The 16,050-nt window shown below is 38.5% G+C and overlaps 1 protein-coding gene across 2 annotated transcripts in view; it reads right to left on the bottom strand.

Moving 5' to 3' along the window:
* The window catches only part of FSTL5 (follistatin like 5), a 561,350-nt gene that overhangs the window by 511,757 nt on the left and 33,543 nt on the right, over positions 1 to 16,050 (bottom strand). For both annotated transcript variants that reach the window (XM_054031073.1, XM_054031074.1), the window contains exon 2: positions 10,267 to 10,405. In XM_054031073.1, the coding sequence (XP_053887048.1) occupies positions 10,267 to 10,389 (123 nt within the window). In that variant the 5' untranslated portion in view covers positions 10,390 to 10,405. The remainder of the gene's footprint in view (positions 1 to 10,266; positions 10,406 to 16,050) is intronic.

Here is a 16,050-nt window from a genome sequence, read left to right as displayed (position 1 = left end):
ATTGCTGAACCTCTGAACACCTTCAAAAGGCTGTGTGTAATACATGAAATCCCTGATAAGAAAGTTCCTTCCCTGATTGCAAAATTAACTGGTAAGGCTTGAAATGTATTCAATGGAACGTCTTTTGAAGATGCTTTAGACTACTGTACATTTAAAAATACTGTTTTGCAAAGTTTTCAGATTACTCCAGAAACATAGAATTAAATTTAGGAATTTTAAAAGGGATATTGGTATGAGTAATGGGTGAGGGGTAAAGAGGTGGCAAGTTTTGAGGGAATGTTGGACCTTGTTGCTCAAGAACATTTCCTAAGCATATGTAAGGCTGATGTAAAGCAGTGTCTATGGGACAAAGATGTAAAGACTGGATGAGATAGCTTTTTTAGCTGATGCCATCTATTAAGAGTCAGGCGTCTATTGAGGGTAGGCCACAGAAAGAGGGGCTTAAAATTGGTGGGAAGGGAGGATTCCATTTTGCCCCTGGGAAGAGAGAAGGGGGTTGGAAGCCTAAACATTCTCTTACCCAAAAACATTCCTCTATTGGTAACTCCTATCCCAAATCTTCTGTAAAAGCAGAAAAGCCCATAAGGTGCTATCAGTGTAATTCCACTGATCACCTGAGGAATAAATGCCCTGTACTGGGAGGAAGCAGGCAACCAATAGCTCATGTTAGCTCTGCTGTCCTCAATACAGAAACCCCGCAAGCAATTGAAATCTATCATATTGGTTTTGTGAAGTTAGCCTCTACAGAACCAGATATGGAGCATATTAAGGCTGTCCAAATTGATGGCAGGGAATACTTGAGGCAGAGGGATACAGGGACCCAGATCTCTCTGGTTAAGCAGAATGTGGTCCCAAAGGCCAGTATGCTATCTGGCCAAATAGCAGAGATTGTGGGGGTGGGTGAAAGCAGATTCTTCATACCATTAGCTAAAATCCATGTGGTGTGGGAAGGTTTTGAAAATGTTTTGACTGTGGGGTAATGAAACACCTCTTAGTCGACCTGCTTCTTGGTAATGATTTTTTCCATGCAGTTCAGGTTAAAGTATTTGCCTGCAGCAGGAGGGAGTTTTATGCTGGGATGCCGAAGGGGAAGGTCTCAGGAACTGCTGAGAGAATGGGAGAGAGTCTCCTTGATTCTTCTGCAACAGGGTGAAGCCACATGCTTCCAGGGCAGAGGGTGGTTGAGACCAACTCCTGCATTGCAACTGGAGGCAACACCACATCAGGAAGGGATGGGGGTGTAATGCCTGCCAGGGAGAGAACTGTCCAGGTTGTTAGCTGCCAGCAGGTCACAGCTGAACCAGAGACAAACCCAGCTCTAGGGAGCATAGAGAAATGTGTCCCAGAGGAGAGCCCAGAGAAGGGGCAGGGAATCTCAAACCATTGATGTGGGTGAGGATTCCTGTGATTCTGTAACACAGGGAAGCAGTGTGTTTCCAACTATGGGAGGAGCTGAGACTAGCTCCTTTCCAGCAGGAGGCGACATGCCCTCAGGCACAGGAGAGGTGTTGTCAGTGGTTAAGGAAACTGTCCCAGTTGTTAGCTGGCAGAGTTTTTTACAGATGAACAAGGGATGGAACCTTTCCTAGGGAGCACAGAGAAATGTCTTAGGAGGGGGCCCAGAGGAGGAAACTAGGGAAGGAATAGTGGGGGTACAGGAATGTTTCCTCAGTCATTTGGGACAGAATGCCCAGGACACTAGGAGGATGGCTGGGTCAGCATCTGTGCATCGAGTCACTCAGCTTGTGACCCCAGGAGGGGAGCAGTCACAACAGCTGATTTTTCAGGGACAGAGAAAGGTGATGGAGGGTACCCCAATCCAGGTCCCGGTTTTTCAGGATGCTGTTTCTGATAAGTTTTTGGAAAGTAACTGTCTCTTTACATCAAGATGCAGCTCCAACACCTGTGACAACAGAAGAATTGAGACCAGGAAATTGCCAGGTGGTGGTTTGTGAGAACACAAAGACCCAACTGACAAAGGGGGTGTTTTCTCCCAGACTGGTGAGAGACAGGGAGCAGTAATGGAAAAGCTGCTGGGAAAAGGTGTATCTGATCAAAGGGTAAACACACCTAGCCCACAGATCACAGCCTTCTAGGGGGCAGGAAAGATCACTGCTGAGAGGGGGAAATACCAGGTAATCCCCAAAGGGGAACTGGATTTTCTATATATGTACAGTCCTGGGGTTGGGAGACTGCTCCCCAAAGGGCCAGCCAATGTGCAGGATCCCCCTGAACACCTATCTTGCCAGATCCTGAGGCACCAAAATTCCAGAAATATGATTAAATTAAGAGCCCCCACAGAGGGGAACACTGGAGGGAAAGAAAAGGCAGTGACGGGTTACATGGGAGAAAGTCAAAGGACACCATGGGTAATGAACAAACTAACCTCAAACTACACTATCTGAACAGAGGGTGTGGTATCATAAAGATACTTTTAAATGCACATCTGTGATAAAAATTTTGGTATTCATGTTACATTTTGGGAATAAGAATTTTGACACAGATGTTAACCCTTATAATAATGCTACTTTTCAATTAATACCTGTAAACCGATTTAAAGCTTATCACAGCAGAGAAACCATAAAAAACCTGGTTTGCTGTGTGTGAATGGGGAAACTGAGGCACACCATCTCATGGCCTTAATGGCTGAATGCCAAGAGGACTAGAACACAAACTGCCTTTGAGATAGTTAACTGCAAGAGCGTTAGTCACTGACTAAGGGGGAAGGTGTGACATTCTGTACCTCAGGGGAACATCCTACACCCATGCTCATCCTTATACTATGATTGTGTGGTATCCAATGCAGTTTGTCATGGCGGGTGTCTTCGGAAGGCTCATGATGCACTGAGCATTGCTGTTATAGTAATGTTATAGGTTGTGATTTCATGTATATCGTTATGAGGCTGAATGTGTTCTTGTGGAAAGTGAATAAGTCTGGCTTCCAGAGTTGAGGATTGGAGTGACCTAGCAAATCACCTGTCCTACTAACACTAAGGGAACATCAATATTCTGACTTGTAGAAATAGCTGATAAAACGTCAAATGTTGTGGATTGTCTTACAGCTCTCACACTTGTGTACATTATCTTTATTTATTTTTAAGAAGGGGGTGTTTATATGACAACGGATAGGTCAGGTATATTTTTTTTTTAGTTGTCCTCTCTTTTCAAATCAATAACTAAACACAATACTCAATACCATGCCCATTCCAGCATCATGACTGAGCAGTTTTATAGAATTCTCAAGAATTAGCAGGTTAAATACACATTGCAGCATGGAAGAGAAGAGATGCATATCTTATACAAGCATAACTGAAATATAGCTCTGCTATACATATAGTAGTACAGGGCACATTCGACATTTCTTAGCCATGGGCAAGGAGCTGCAGCTGCTTCTCAGGATTCTATTCAGTTGGATTTCTGAAATCCACAGAATATGCTTGTTCACTGAAATTACTTTTACTCTCTGCTTTCACTGCCACAGCCATGCATATCATCAGCAGAAAATTCACTAGGGTGCTAAAAACAATTTCTAATGGATTTCAGAAGTGAGACTTAATATTAATAAATGATCTACAACAGCTCATCAGCAATGCTAGACAACTTACAAATGGAAAGGCCCTTACAAATTTATTCAGTGTTTTCACTTGTGGAGAACCAGAAAAAACTTGCAAAACAGTAAACCCAAATAACATTCAGACATAGCTTGACATCCCCCTCAATAACCACAGCAAAATATTCTGTGGAGTTTGATATAAAAAGACAACCTGGAGTAAAATGTTTAGAAATGCTCACTCGTCACTGATTTTACTAAATGCTTCTATTGATGTGAATGGACGTTTTACCAGTGACGGAGTGGCAGCAGTTAGGCCACAGCTGAGTTCTTTTGAAAATTCTACCAGTAATCTCCAGATTCTAGAACTTCTTATTCATCTTTCTGAAGTATTACACCAATGAAATCCCTCTTATACCTAAACTCGCTGTTCTACCTGCTGTTCTGTTTTCGTGACCACAATGGAAGATAGGACAAGGATTTTGTTCATTTTCTTTTTCTTTTCTTGCAAGGCATAATTTTGACAGTGTTCTTTTGAATAAAACCAGTGATAAACCACTTAAGCAAGACCAGACAACTAATAGTACTGCACAATTAAAATATAAATATGGATCACTGTTCTAAAATTAATGGTGGAAAATCTTACTTAAGGAAACATGCTCTTTAAGAAGCCCCAGTTTGGACCACAGTGATATGATACTGAGCAGTGGTTAAAATTCTGTGATCAGATATAATAGGTTTATTGCTGAGCCAAAGTGACATAATCACAAGAACATTTTCTTGATAACTGGAGATATCCCAGTGGTCCATTAGTTTAAGTCTAATTCATACAGTCAAACATTTGAACTTAATTTACACGATATTATGGTAATGTCTGAACTATTGTCAGTTTACATGCACAGAGTTGACAAGTTACAGATAATCAAATTTTATTCCCTTAGAAAATTTCTAGAAGGCAGGATGAGACATACTGCTTGGATGCCAGCTGGTCATTTTGTATACTGGGTTTTAAAAATACCATGAATGAAACTTTTAATACTTTCAAATAAAAACTGATGAAATTAGACTTCCTCCAATAAAATCATTTTCTTGTATGGACACTTCACATTTTGAGATTTTTTACTGAAATACTATAAAGTGAATTGGGTAATGGGGAAGAAATTTCTGGTAATTCCTAATGATAAAGTGAAACCTATCAAAATAACAATAGAAAAAAAATAACATATAATATGTAATGGTATTGTCATGAGAATGTAAATGAGGAAATGGTAGTTCCAATGTCATTGTATCCAAATATTCATTAACTACCAGTGTGATCACCCACACCCGTAGACTGTACAGGGGTTGACCAGGAACATTGCAGCCCAGGTCCAGAATGGAGGTATCTAAGTATTCAGACTTGTATTGCCACATCTTTCTGTATAAAGTTAACTAAAAATGAAAGATTAGATATTGAAAGCTAGTTTGCAAGATTGTCAATGTCAAGTGATGCAAAAGACAGCACAGCTGTCTCCTTAAGAGTCTTGTACATATTGGGAAGTGTTAACAGTCTTCGTGAATGATGAGACTAGTTGTTCCCTGCTGGCCTGCATCAGTCATAAGGGAATACGTTCTCTACAGTCATGGAATAATTTTTTTTTATAATCTGTACATTCCAATCAGTCTGAATCATCTGTCAAAACATCTTTCATCTTATTTCATCTATTGCGGGTCATTTGTAAACCCAGGTGATCTATGAAAATGAAGCCGGAGAACAGAGACTACTCTTTTGATGGCTGAAGATAAGAGATAAAGATAAAAATCTTTTGGGAGAATAATATAGACTCTAATGGCCTTCTGAAAGAGCTCAGATTCCCTTGACCAGTAAGGGCAGACCATCAACACAAGTCTCTCACCCCAACAAGGTAAGTCTGTCCCAACCTCTAAACTGAGGAAGGCAATGAACAGACCATGACAAATTCAAAAGTGCTAACTACCTAACCTACAATCCCAATCCAGAAACTAAATTTAGAGTGTGGCAAATTATGTGAAATGAGACAGTTATTACCTGAGAGAGTTCCATGGTCATTATATTAAAGAAATCTTGAGCTGATTCAAAAGAGGCCATGAGATGGCTGTTAAGGCACAAAGCATTAGCAGCTACAGAGGCTCCAATGCCACTGTGGTGAGGAAACCCATAAACTCATGCAGGGACTTCTCTGTCTAGGAAGTGACTGGTACAGCAGAACCAGTCTCAGTTTAACTCCATCTCATGACTCCCACACAAGATAGATACACTGTATTCTATCCAGTTATGGTGTAGGGCACCTCTTGAATTGCAGATTGAATACAAAAAGCACAGCCATATCCCCTCCTCACTGATTCCTCCTTAATTTGGGCTGAGTTGAATGCCTGGCCAGAATCAACTTCATCAAAAGCAGTCTAGCAGTATCACTCAACAAGCTTTCAGTGATGCAATACAAACCATTTGCATGAAATCATAGACATCTGAAACTTTATTAACCATTGATCATGCACTTAGCATCACGAACCTAAAACCGGCATCTTTGTTTAGCAACACCACACTGAGAGTTAGTGACAAGCAATACCAGTGGGATTAATATTAAACCTCTCAGTTCTGGTTACACTGTAGACACGATTTCTTTCTGCCTTGTCTTCCTGTCTGCTACCACAGAGATCAACGAACCCAAGTACTCACCATCGATCTCTCCCCCTAGGCCTCTCTAACCCTGGTTAGAGTAGCATTGCTAGAGAGAAAGAGAAACAGCTTGGAACCAAGTGGCATGTTTGTTTGCTTATAAGATAGAAAGGTTCTCTGGGGCAGGAGGAAAAGGCAAATGGAAGAACAGCTGTGGGAAGTCACATGATATTTCTAGGAAAGCTGACAGTGACCCACTTCTGAACTATAATGTCTTCACGGTGAGAAAAACAGTGGTGATTTAGTTTCCTGTTCCACTGTTTCCACAGTACTATAGGCTTTACACGGGAAAGCTAGAGTTTGGTATGTATTAGATGTCTGTATTTGTTTTCCTGGGTGATGTGGTTTCAGTTGGCTAATTTGCATGGCATTTCTAGAGAATTCATACACTGAGCATTAGCTAGTGATATCTGAAGAACCTATTGATTTAATTTATAATAGACTTTACTATTCAGCCTATTAAATCAGTGGATTAGGGAATCCTCTCTCTTTTTTTATTATCTCTAGCAAGGTTGTTGCTGCCTTCAGTGGCAACTATATCTTTCCCTGGTAATGTTCTTGGCAGCTCTTTTGTGTTTGTGTTTATCATTGTGACATTTTAATTGTCAATGATCTCCCTTCAGAACTCAATAGGCTAAATTCCATCCACACATACCCACTAATATCAGAATTTAACCATGTATACTGTAAATTATTTATATATATATACACACACACAACATAAAATATGGTTTAAATTAACCTCAGAGTTGCCTGAGTTTTCCTATACCTACTTGCAACTCTGCAAAAAAGAAACACAATTCTGCACAAAAGTAGTATAATTCATTTTTAAATATAAACGCACAAAACCTCTGAATATCTAAACTTCCTAACTACAGAAACAGTGTAAACAATAACTACCTCCTCAAGCTGATAAGTTAATCATTTCAAGTTAACTAAGAAGAAATGGGATACTTGTGTTCTCACCTGACAGTTGAAACTACTCTGACTGTACTGTAATCATTGGTCAAGCTTCCCAGCGCTGCAGCAACAGTGAATCCTCATTTGTTTTCACTTTATGCAGCCATAAACCATTCAGAAATGTTACTTACTCAATAGCAAGTAACACCATGCTGTACTTGTGATCATCTTTTACCTGCAATAAGCAATCTTACCTAATTGAATCTATTTATTTAAACATTTGAAATATAAAATACTTGTTGGGAGCAGAAAAAGGCTCAGATTCTCATGGTACATATTCAATATAAAATATGATTATTTGTTAAAATACATTGAATACATATCAGTGCCAGAACTGATTACAAAAAATTGACTTTAGAACACCTTTTGCATCTTTGTTTTATACTAATATTAAATATTGATCATTTTAGCATCTAGAAACATTTTCCAGAAAATAATCTCTCAGATTTTGTTGATTAGATGTCAGAAGACACTTTAGTTGTCAGTTTCATCTACTTTTCCTATGTTCTCTTCACTTTTATCACTTTTTCTCTTTTTAAAACTTATATTTTTATTTCTTTGAAGATAATAAACTTAAACAGAATGTGCCATCACTTCTGCAGTAAAACATAAGAAGTAGGGGGACTGGAATGTTAAGTTATTTTCAAGGACAGTGGACATGATTCTGATTCCCTTGAACTAGTGTAACTCAGGAATTACTCCACTAAAGTAAATCAAAAGTTAATAATTCCCATCATTAAAACTGGTCAGGAAATTTTTTTACAAAGTAATTTCTCTCCCGCCCCGCCCCCAACCCTCGCCGGAAAATGCCAATTTGTCAAAATTAAAACTTTTAATGGGAATGTACCAATTTTAATGAAACTTTGGTCAGAAAAGTTTCCCAAGTCCTGGATACAATTGTGGTCAACTGCCTTGTGGCTAGGGCATTCACTTGAAATGTGGAAGATTCAGAAGCAAGTCTCTGATCTAAATCAGGAAGATTCTTCCATATCACAGTGGGTAACCTAACCACCAGGCTATTCTGGGGTCTTTTTCTCTGGGTGTCTATCAAAAAGACTTTTTAAAAGTCTTGGTTTCATACCAATGTGGAATGGGAAAATTTTTGAAATCTTGTAAATTTTCATGGGACAGGAAAACCATTTCCTGACCAGCTCTACCCATCATTGATTGCACTCTACCTTTACCAACCTGCAGTATAAAAAAGTCCACACTTTAAAATCCAAACTCACCTAATTCTAGTGGTTTCGTTTTACAAAAATAAAGTAACAAACACCAGCTCACACTTTCTACTAGGTTTGACTGTTCAGAGGGTTTTCCCCCCTTAGGAATGTTCAGTCCACAGTCTACATCTTTCTTCTCTGAGCGAGAATCCCACTTCCTTTATAGCCAGATGGTGATGACAAGACATCTCAGTGAGTCAACCAGCCTCATTTAAACCTTTCCCAGAAGTACCAACACTAGTGGGAGGGTGTTTCAGGAAAACACTGCCAGCCTGATACATTTTTGTTTGCAATTAGTTGTGAGAATGTATGATTATAATATCAGAGGCCTTTTAATAGAATTGACTAAATAAAATAAAGCAATGATGGTTTAGAGATGAGACAAAAAATAATCCTCTATTTTTTAATTTGTTAATCTCCACAAACTATTCTTGAAATCTGCATCCTATTCTGTTTCAAACATAAAACAGGTATCTAAGAATTACTCCACCAACACTACAAACAGACTAACGGTGACCTAAGACGTATTAACTAGAGACCACACAAATCTAAAAAATGTATTCTTCGTTGTTTTTTTTTATCTTACTTTTGTCTATCTCTGCTTTCATCTCCTTTCTTCTTCTTTTTTTTTTTTTTTTTTTTTTTTTCTTTTCCACCTAAACTGTCTGTATTTCCAGGGTTGTTTTTGTGGTCACTCTTCCTGTCTGTTTTCATTTCCTCCTCATTTCAGTCTGTTTTCTCTTTTTTTTTTTTTTTTTCCTTCTCCTTGCTACTATACTAGACTATACTGCTATGAAATTGCATAAATGGAATTGAATTAACAGGTAAAGTCTAAGACCCTGGTCCTGCCAAGTAGTCCACTTGCCCGTTTAAAATGAAGCACATATGAGTGTTTGCAGGACTGGGCCTCATGTACTCAAGACATCCTTAGTACATGCTGATATTGGAACAATAATCCGCAGAGGATTCATACTATAGCATTTCTTTGTAATTTTACTAAAATATAGTGTTTACATATTCTGTGTTCCATCCGTAAGATATATACGGTACTTACATAAATAATGTACATTCATGGGCAAATCTTTCAGTATTTACTTAGGCAAAACTTCCACTGGTTTCAATGGTGAGTTTCACCTGAATATAGACCGAGTGAGAACTTCAGTATTTGGGATCATCTTTACAAACTTACAAATATCAGGAAATAGTTTTGATATTTTGTAAATGGTACAAAGAAATTCAACTAAAACACCTTGAAATGTTAACAGCAACTTTGATGGTTTCAAAATACTTAGATATTTAATAAAGATAATGGCCCTGATTCTCCAGCTGAAGTGTACCTGGCACAAGCCCAGAAGTAGGGGGCAAAGGTGGTTTTAAGTCACTGTTGTGGCCCCATGCCTAGATCTTAAGGCTGTCCAGGTGCTGCTTCTGTCTTTGGCATAAGTTAAAGCAATTAAAAGGCTGTTTTAGTCTATGCCAACTGCAGGCAACCCCCAGGACCCAGTATAGCAGCCAGGTATAGCTTTCCATGGCCACTCACCTAAACTGGCAGCCCAGTGAGGAGCAGTTTAGGAGATGCTATGATGATTCTGTACCACTCGAGAATCACCCTATGCAAGGGAAGTTATCTTGTGACTATGGAAACTAGACTTAAGGCTGTTTTGATCCCTGGAGAGTTGCAAAGCAGCTCTATTATACTGATTAATCAGAGCAATATTCTGAAGATTTCATTATTGGAAAGAGTTTCTTTCTAAATGGTTACGCTGATAAAATAAGTCTACTGAATCAATTATTCCTTATTTGTGGAAAAGCGAAGAATGCTAGAAAATAATCAGTACCTTGTGGCGTAATCTTACTAGAGGCTGATAGGGCTTAAAGTCATATCCTTCCTTGGCTGGCCACCCTTCTGCTCCCAATGAAATGCATCCAAGAAATAAAACAGCTGACCACCACATAAACATCCTTACTGGTTTCCTCCTGTCAAAATAAAAAATAGTAAAAGATTAATGACAGACCTTAATCATTTTTCCACAAATAATCTAATAAAAACTAAAAAAAAAAACCTTAAATTCCATTTGTAGACTAGAATAGATGCTATCAAAATTATCAAGCATAATTTGTCTGATAGTCAAAAAATGATGGGCTGGTGTTTAGGAATCAAAAAAGACTAGGTTATATTAGCCTAAATATTTTTTAATCAGCATTCAGCACTCATAACATAGCTTGATTGTGGGAGGAAAAACAAAAACATGTAAAGACAGTACATAAAAGAAAAGCATTGAAGAAAACAAAAATATTTTTTAAAACTGAAGAGGAGAAAAGTAGAAGAACACCAATGACAGTACTTTTTGCTTATAAGCATATTCTCCAGCATTGCACTGTCTAGTGTAGGATGCCATCTCCAGTATATATTCACTATTCTAGTTATCATACAGGATTTGCAAACGTAAGCTGTATGCAATGCATTGTACATGTGAACACATACCTTATTATATCCCAATATGCTGGTGAGCTTCTTAAATCAAGGTACTGAGGCACACATTTTATGAGCTTCATTAATTATGTCTGCACTCGATGTGTATTTCTATTCCACTGACTAAAATCCTGAAGTCCTGTTTCCAGTATGTGATGCAATGTGTAAAAACTGGGTTGGATTCTTTGAGAGAAAACTCTTCTTTGATTGTTTCAAAAACCCCAGCTGAGCTGTGGCTGAGCTAACTTAGCACAGCTTGGGAAGGTTGTGAGGGAAAAAAGATTCTGGAACCTGTCAGGGACTACTCTGATCATTGGCATAAAATAGACAAGACCCAAGAGCTGTTATAAAGCTGCAATTATCTGCAATGACTGCAAAGAATATATAGACTCATAGAATCGTAGGAATGGAAGGGATCTCAAGAGATCTTCTAGTCCGGGCCCTTGGACTGAACATAGCACAGTCCTGCCATACACCTTCCATTCCCCAACACAACATGTCTCTTGGTGCTGTAAGAGTTGTGTTACAAGGCTATTATTCCATCAGGAATAGGCCACCAGAAGAATTCCCTGGGCTGGTATTCACTAATGGCTAATTCTGCTGACTTTGTGGCCCAACAGAGGTGGCATAAAGAGGTCATAATGAAACCCAGAAGTAGGGCCTCAATCAGGAATCTGGACAGTCTATCCTCAAGACATCACACACAGGAGGATTAGGGGTTAGGAAGGTTTTATGTGTTTGTTTAATGATTTGTTTAGTGAATTTCATTAAAACTTTTCTTTTATATGCATATGTAGAAGTATTTAAGCAATTTCGCCTTTGAGGAACTCTCCTTTGCCAACCCTAATTACCTGGGCTTGGTACAGGTGCAAGGTAAATCTTTATTACCAGCGACCTATAAAAGATATATCATGCACTATGCACATTTATGATACTATAGAAATTATAATAAAGTATACAGCATGATCTGCTGAAAAGAATGGAAAGCCCACTTCTAAAACCATAGAGTTCAAAAGTATTCCACATAACTCAGAAAACTGCAGCTTCCATTCTGGGTTGTTTCCACAACTGAAACAAAGCATCTTGCTTTGTGTTTAGAAAGCACTCAACATTTTGGGAAATGCTGCCATCTAAATACTGAATAATAATTACCTCAAAAGGGTTGATTCAAGATCAAAGTTGCTAAAGATTTAAAATAGCCTCTCAATCCTGAGCCTGCTTAGAATCAAATCCAAAAAGGCAACTGAAATGTAGTAAGGTGGATTTCATGAGTCACAACATGATCTTCCAGGACCCGTACTTACTAAAATTGTATTAAAGCTAGTGGTATTTAGTTAATGTATTTCACCTTTAGAAATCATTTTAAAAGGTCGAGATTTATTTTTAACTTCATATTCAGCCATTTATATTGTAAATAACGTTTTAAAGTGTGAACGTCACAGAGGACACTTTGAAAGATAGTTAAGAACACAGGGATAATTTATTTCACAATATTTTGAAGTAGCATCTCTAACTTCAGGTACTGAAACATCTCAATAGCTATTCTTATTTCCATAGGTAATGGTCAATTTGTTGACAGCTTAGTGGGAATGCTGAAAATCATATGACAAATCCAATGTAACTTTTTATGATACACTGAAACTTGAAAGATTTAAAGTTTAAATCCAGATCTTCTCCTTGTTCAAAGCCCAGTTATTGGGCATTGCTTTGGATTATGCAGGAATCAAAAAGGGACAGAATCCTCCTGTTTAGATTCAGGGCATCCTTTGTTGCTGCTACAACCTCCTATTCTGGGGGCAGGGGAGTTGGCTGATGGAACCACATCAGATACTCAATTTCAGGCTGTTCATACTCATGTACAGGCAGGCCAAATTTATGCGTTAGGGATACAAATCAGATTGTTAAATTTAAAAATAAACAAATACAAGGGAGAGTAATATCAATATGCTAAATGTCATACATCATGCACCTTTGATGGCCTTACCTGCACTCTACCCATTACTCCATCATGCTGGACTTATTCTAATATTCCGAATCCCTGCGCAGCTCTAAAGTACTGTCATTTTTTTTAAATCAACATAGCACACAAATGTTTACTTCTGGCCCTCATCCCAATATGGAACTTCCATAGCAAAATTGCACCGTTTTGGAGGTGCTAGACATACATCATTCAGTCCCAGGCAAGTGACAGGGTTAAAATCTGAAATCTTGTGATTTATTAGGACTAAAATAGGAAATTTATGTTAATGAAAAGGGGAGAATCCCAGCTAATGCACTTGTTTCTAGCTCTCGCAGGTCCTTAGATATCAGATTTTAAAATTATGACACACAAAAGAGGCTGCCAGGAATTACTGGAAAGTCATAGAAAGTTCATGTCACAGTTGCTTCTGAGAAAAGATGAAGTCTTTGTTTTAAAAGAAATTTTTAACATTCTCTGCTAGTTCAGATTTCCTCACTTTCTGTTAATAGTTGTAAGCCTGGGTATCTGTGTGTTTGGTGGAATGCCAGCTTTTGTGTGTTTGACCTATTTTTCACTCATTTGACCTAATAGCAACTGAAGAAAATACCATGCATGTTGATTCATATTGCTTGAGCTATAGTAATCAATATCAGTCTTGTTTCTTGGTACTTAAGAATGACACCTACAGAAGCAGAAATACAGCTGGGAAGGTAATTTACACAAGGTTTCCAGAAAATACCATTTAAGTATTTACATATGTTCAACCTGTATTATCTGAGCACCTCACATACACAAAACCAATCTTCTTCCTTAACATTATATTTTATACAAATCAAGAGAAAAATCAATACATCTGTTGTTGAAATTGGTGCATTTCTCCTTTAGGGTTCATGTATCTCCCATTGGTATTGGGAGCCCATATCATATGCTATATTTTATAAATAAAAATCTTATGTCTATTCAACTTCTATAGAGAAGTCTGTAGAGTTTGTAAATGTCTATGGATGTTCCATACATTCTTCTACAAGAAACCATAAAAGCATCCATTGAGATACCAAAATTACATCTGGTTGCGAACTCTTCAGCATTATAAATACCTTCCCTCTATCAGACGTATCAGACCTACATTAATGATTGTTTCTTCCAAAGCAAATCCTAATCTAACCTTTGCAAAATGGCATAGGAACAGGGATTGTTTCACTGCACAAAGGGTGGGACAGAATTTGTTTACCATGCAGGGAGTGCTACTCCTCTCCCCTGTGAAGTTAAGCTTCACTGATATCTGGCTTCTTGTACAAGGGAGATGAATGAGGAGCAGATCAGGCTGGAGGATGTACCACTATGCAGCAGAGAGACTACTGCATCTGCTGAGGGGGACTGGTAATGGTTTCTCCTCCCCTTCACCACATGAACGCTTCAACTCCCAGCCCAGCTAACTGGCATGCACAGTGCAGTAGATACTTTTATCATTTAGATGGATTGCTTTTTGTCATCTGGAATGTACTGGAGTCCCCTGCTCTTCCTCCTACATATGCATAATGCCCAGTGATATGATGGTATATAGGGAGAGAAAAATCAAACTACTTAAAAACAAGCAAAGTTGAATTACGAGGAAGTTATAACTTAGTAAGGACCAGATAAGATCTATCCAGGAAGGACCTATAAGAATCACACTTACACTTCTTATAAAAATTGTATGAGTCTCCTGTTTGTGTTTCTTATGCATTTCGGAGGTATGCTGTATACTGAAACTACCAGCTCCACCGACAACAAAGTAAAAAGATGAGGGTTGAGACCTGTGCAAGTCATTCTGTTTATTCAGTATTGAAATAAGAGCTAAAATTCATCTTTATATGCAAGCTGACTTACTATTTACTTTCTCCCTTAGCCTCCTGAAGCTAATATCCCTATGCTGCCAATGTGTAGATATGTGGTAAGAACAAAAAGATACATGAGTAATTACACAGATGCAGAAGAGTGCCCTAGGAGTCCAAGAACATGACTGTGATTAGAATGTTAAAGTCTGGACTATAATTTATTTTTTACTCATTTAATGGGAACTCAACTAAGCTTAAAATATGAACAAGTTGGGGAACAGTGGTTATCCTACATACTTATGTCCATGCTCCTGGCACTACTGCTACTCCTTTATGCTTGTGACTATATCATGCTACATACAACTGCAATCCTTCAACTCATCTGAAAGCAAGGCTTTTTCCTCTAGGGGTATTGACCACCATGATTTGCAGGGAGCTCAAGTCTTCCCTTTACTCCAGGCTCCAGTCCTGGATATGTAGTGAAACAGCTGCTTTTCCCAAAGTTCAAGCTGTTCCTCTTTATAAGGGCTACTTACTATTTCTGGCTGTTTCTGTATTTATGGCATTCACCAAGCCCCACCCAGCTTTCATTCCCTCTTAGCACAGACCCCCACACCTGTCTCAAAACCTAGTTCCCTGGAGAGCTCCCACCAGCAAGCCACTACTGTTGCTCCTTCCAGGTTTCCCACCACATAGTCCTCCCTAGTTCTCTTCCTCCTGAATGTAAAGTTGCCCTTATATAGTACATCATCCTTTGTTTCAGCAGTCCATGATTCCAGTCTGCAGTGATGTGGAGACTACAGCTTCAAAAATTCCTGGCCTTGACAGGGCTGAGGCCCTTTAACAGATGTTCTGGCTCATGCCTGCCCTTAAAGGGCCAGCATGGTCTATTATAGAGGGATGCTTTTGCATAAGTAAACTGATGCACAAAAAGTTTCTGACTCTGTAGGTTCTGTAACTAGAACACACTGGTGGTAATTCAAAGTCAGATATGGATGCTACTAATACCAGGCTAACACAGAGGAAAACCAAATATTCCCAGCAAATCTTTGGTACTGAAGAGTTGAAATGGCCCTGCAGTATGGAATTATATTTCATTGTAATTTTGGAATTCAAGTATACACAAAAAATGGTATTTTTCTTTTTTCTCCATAACAATAATTTAGAAAAAAATATATGTAGAAATAAGGAAACTTGACTTCTAATGTTGGGTTAAAGCTTATTTGTATCTAGTATATTGGTGAAAGTAGTTATTTGTTAACCTCTAGCTGATACTGACCTTGACGTTAATAGTTATACATGCTAAAACTGGCCATCCACTTTTGGACCTCTGCCTCCCTTGTGCAATAAAGGGAGTTCTATTGTATAATGA

Source organism: Malaclemys terrapin, chromosome 5 (genome assembly GCF_027887155.1).
Source record: "Malaclemys terrapin pileata isolate rMalTer1 chromosome 5, rMalTer1.hap1, whole genome shotgun sequence".
NCBI classification, from domain to species: Eukaryota; Metazoa; Chordata; order Testudines; family Emydidae; genus Malaclemys; species Malaclemys terrapin.
This window is presented reverse-complemented; position numbering and strand designations above follow the sequence as displayed.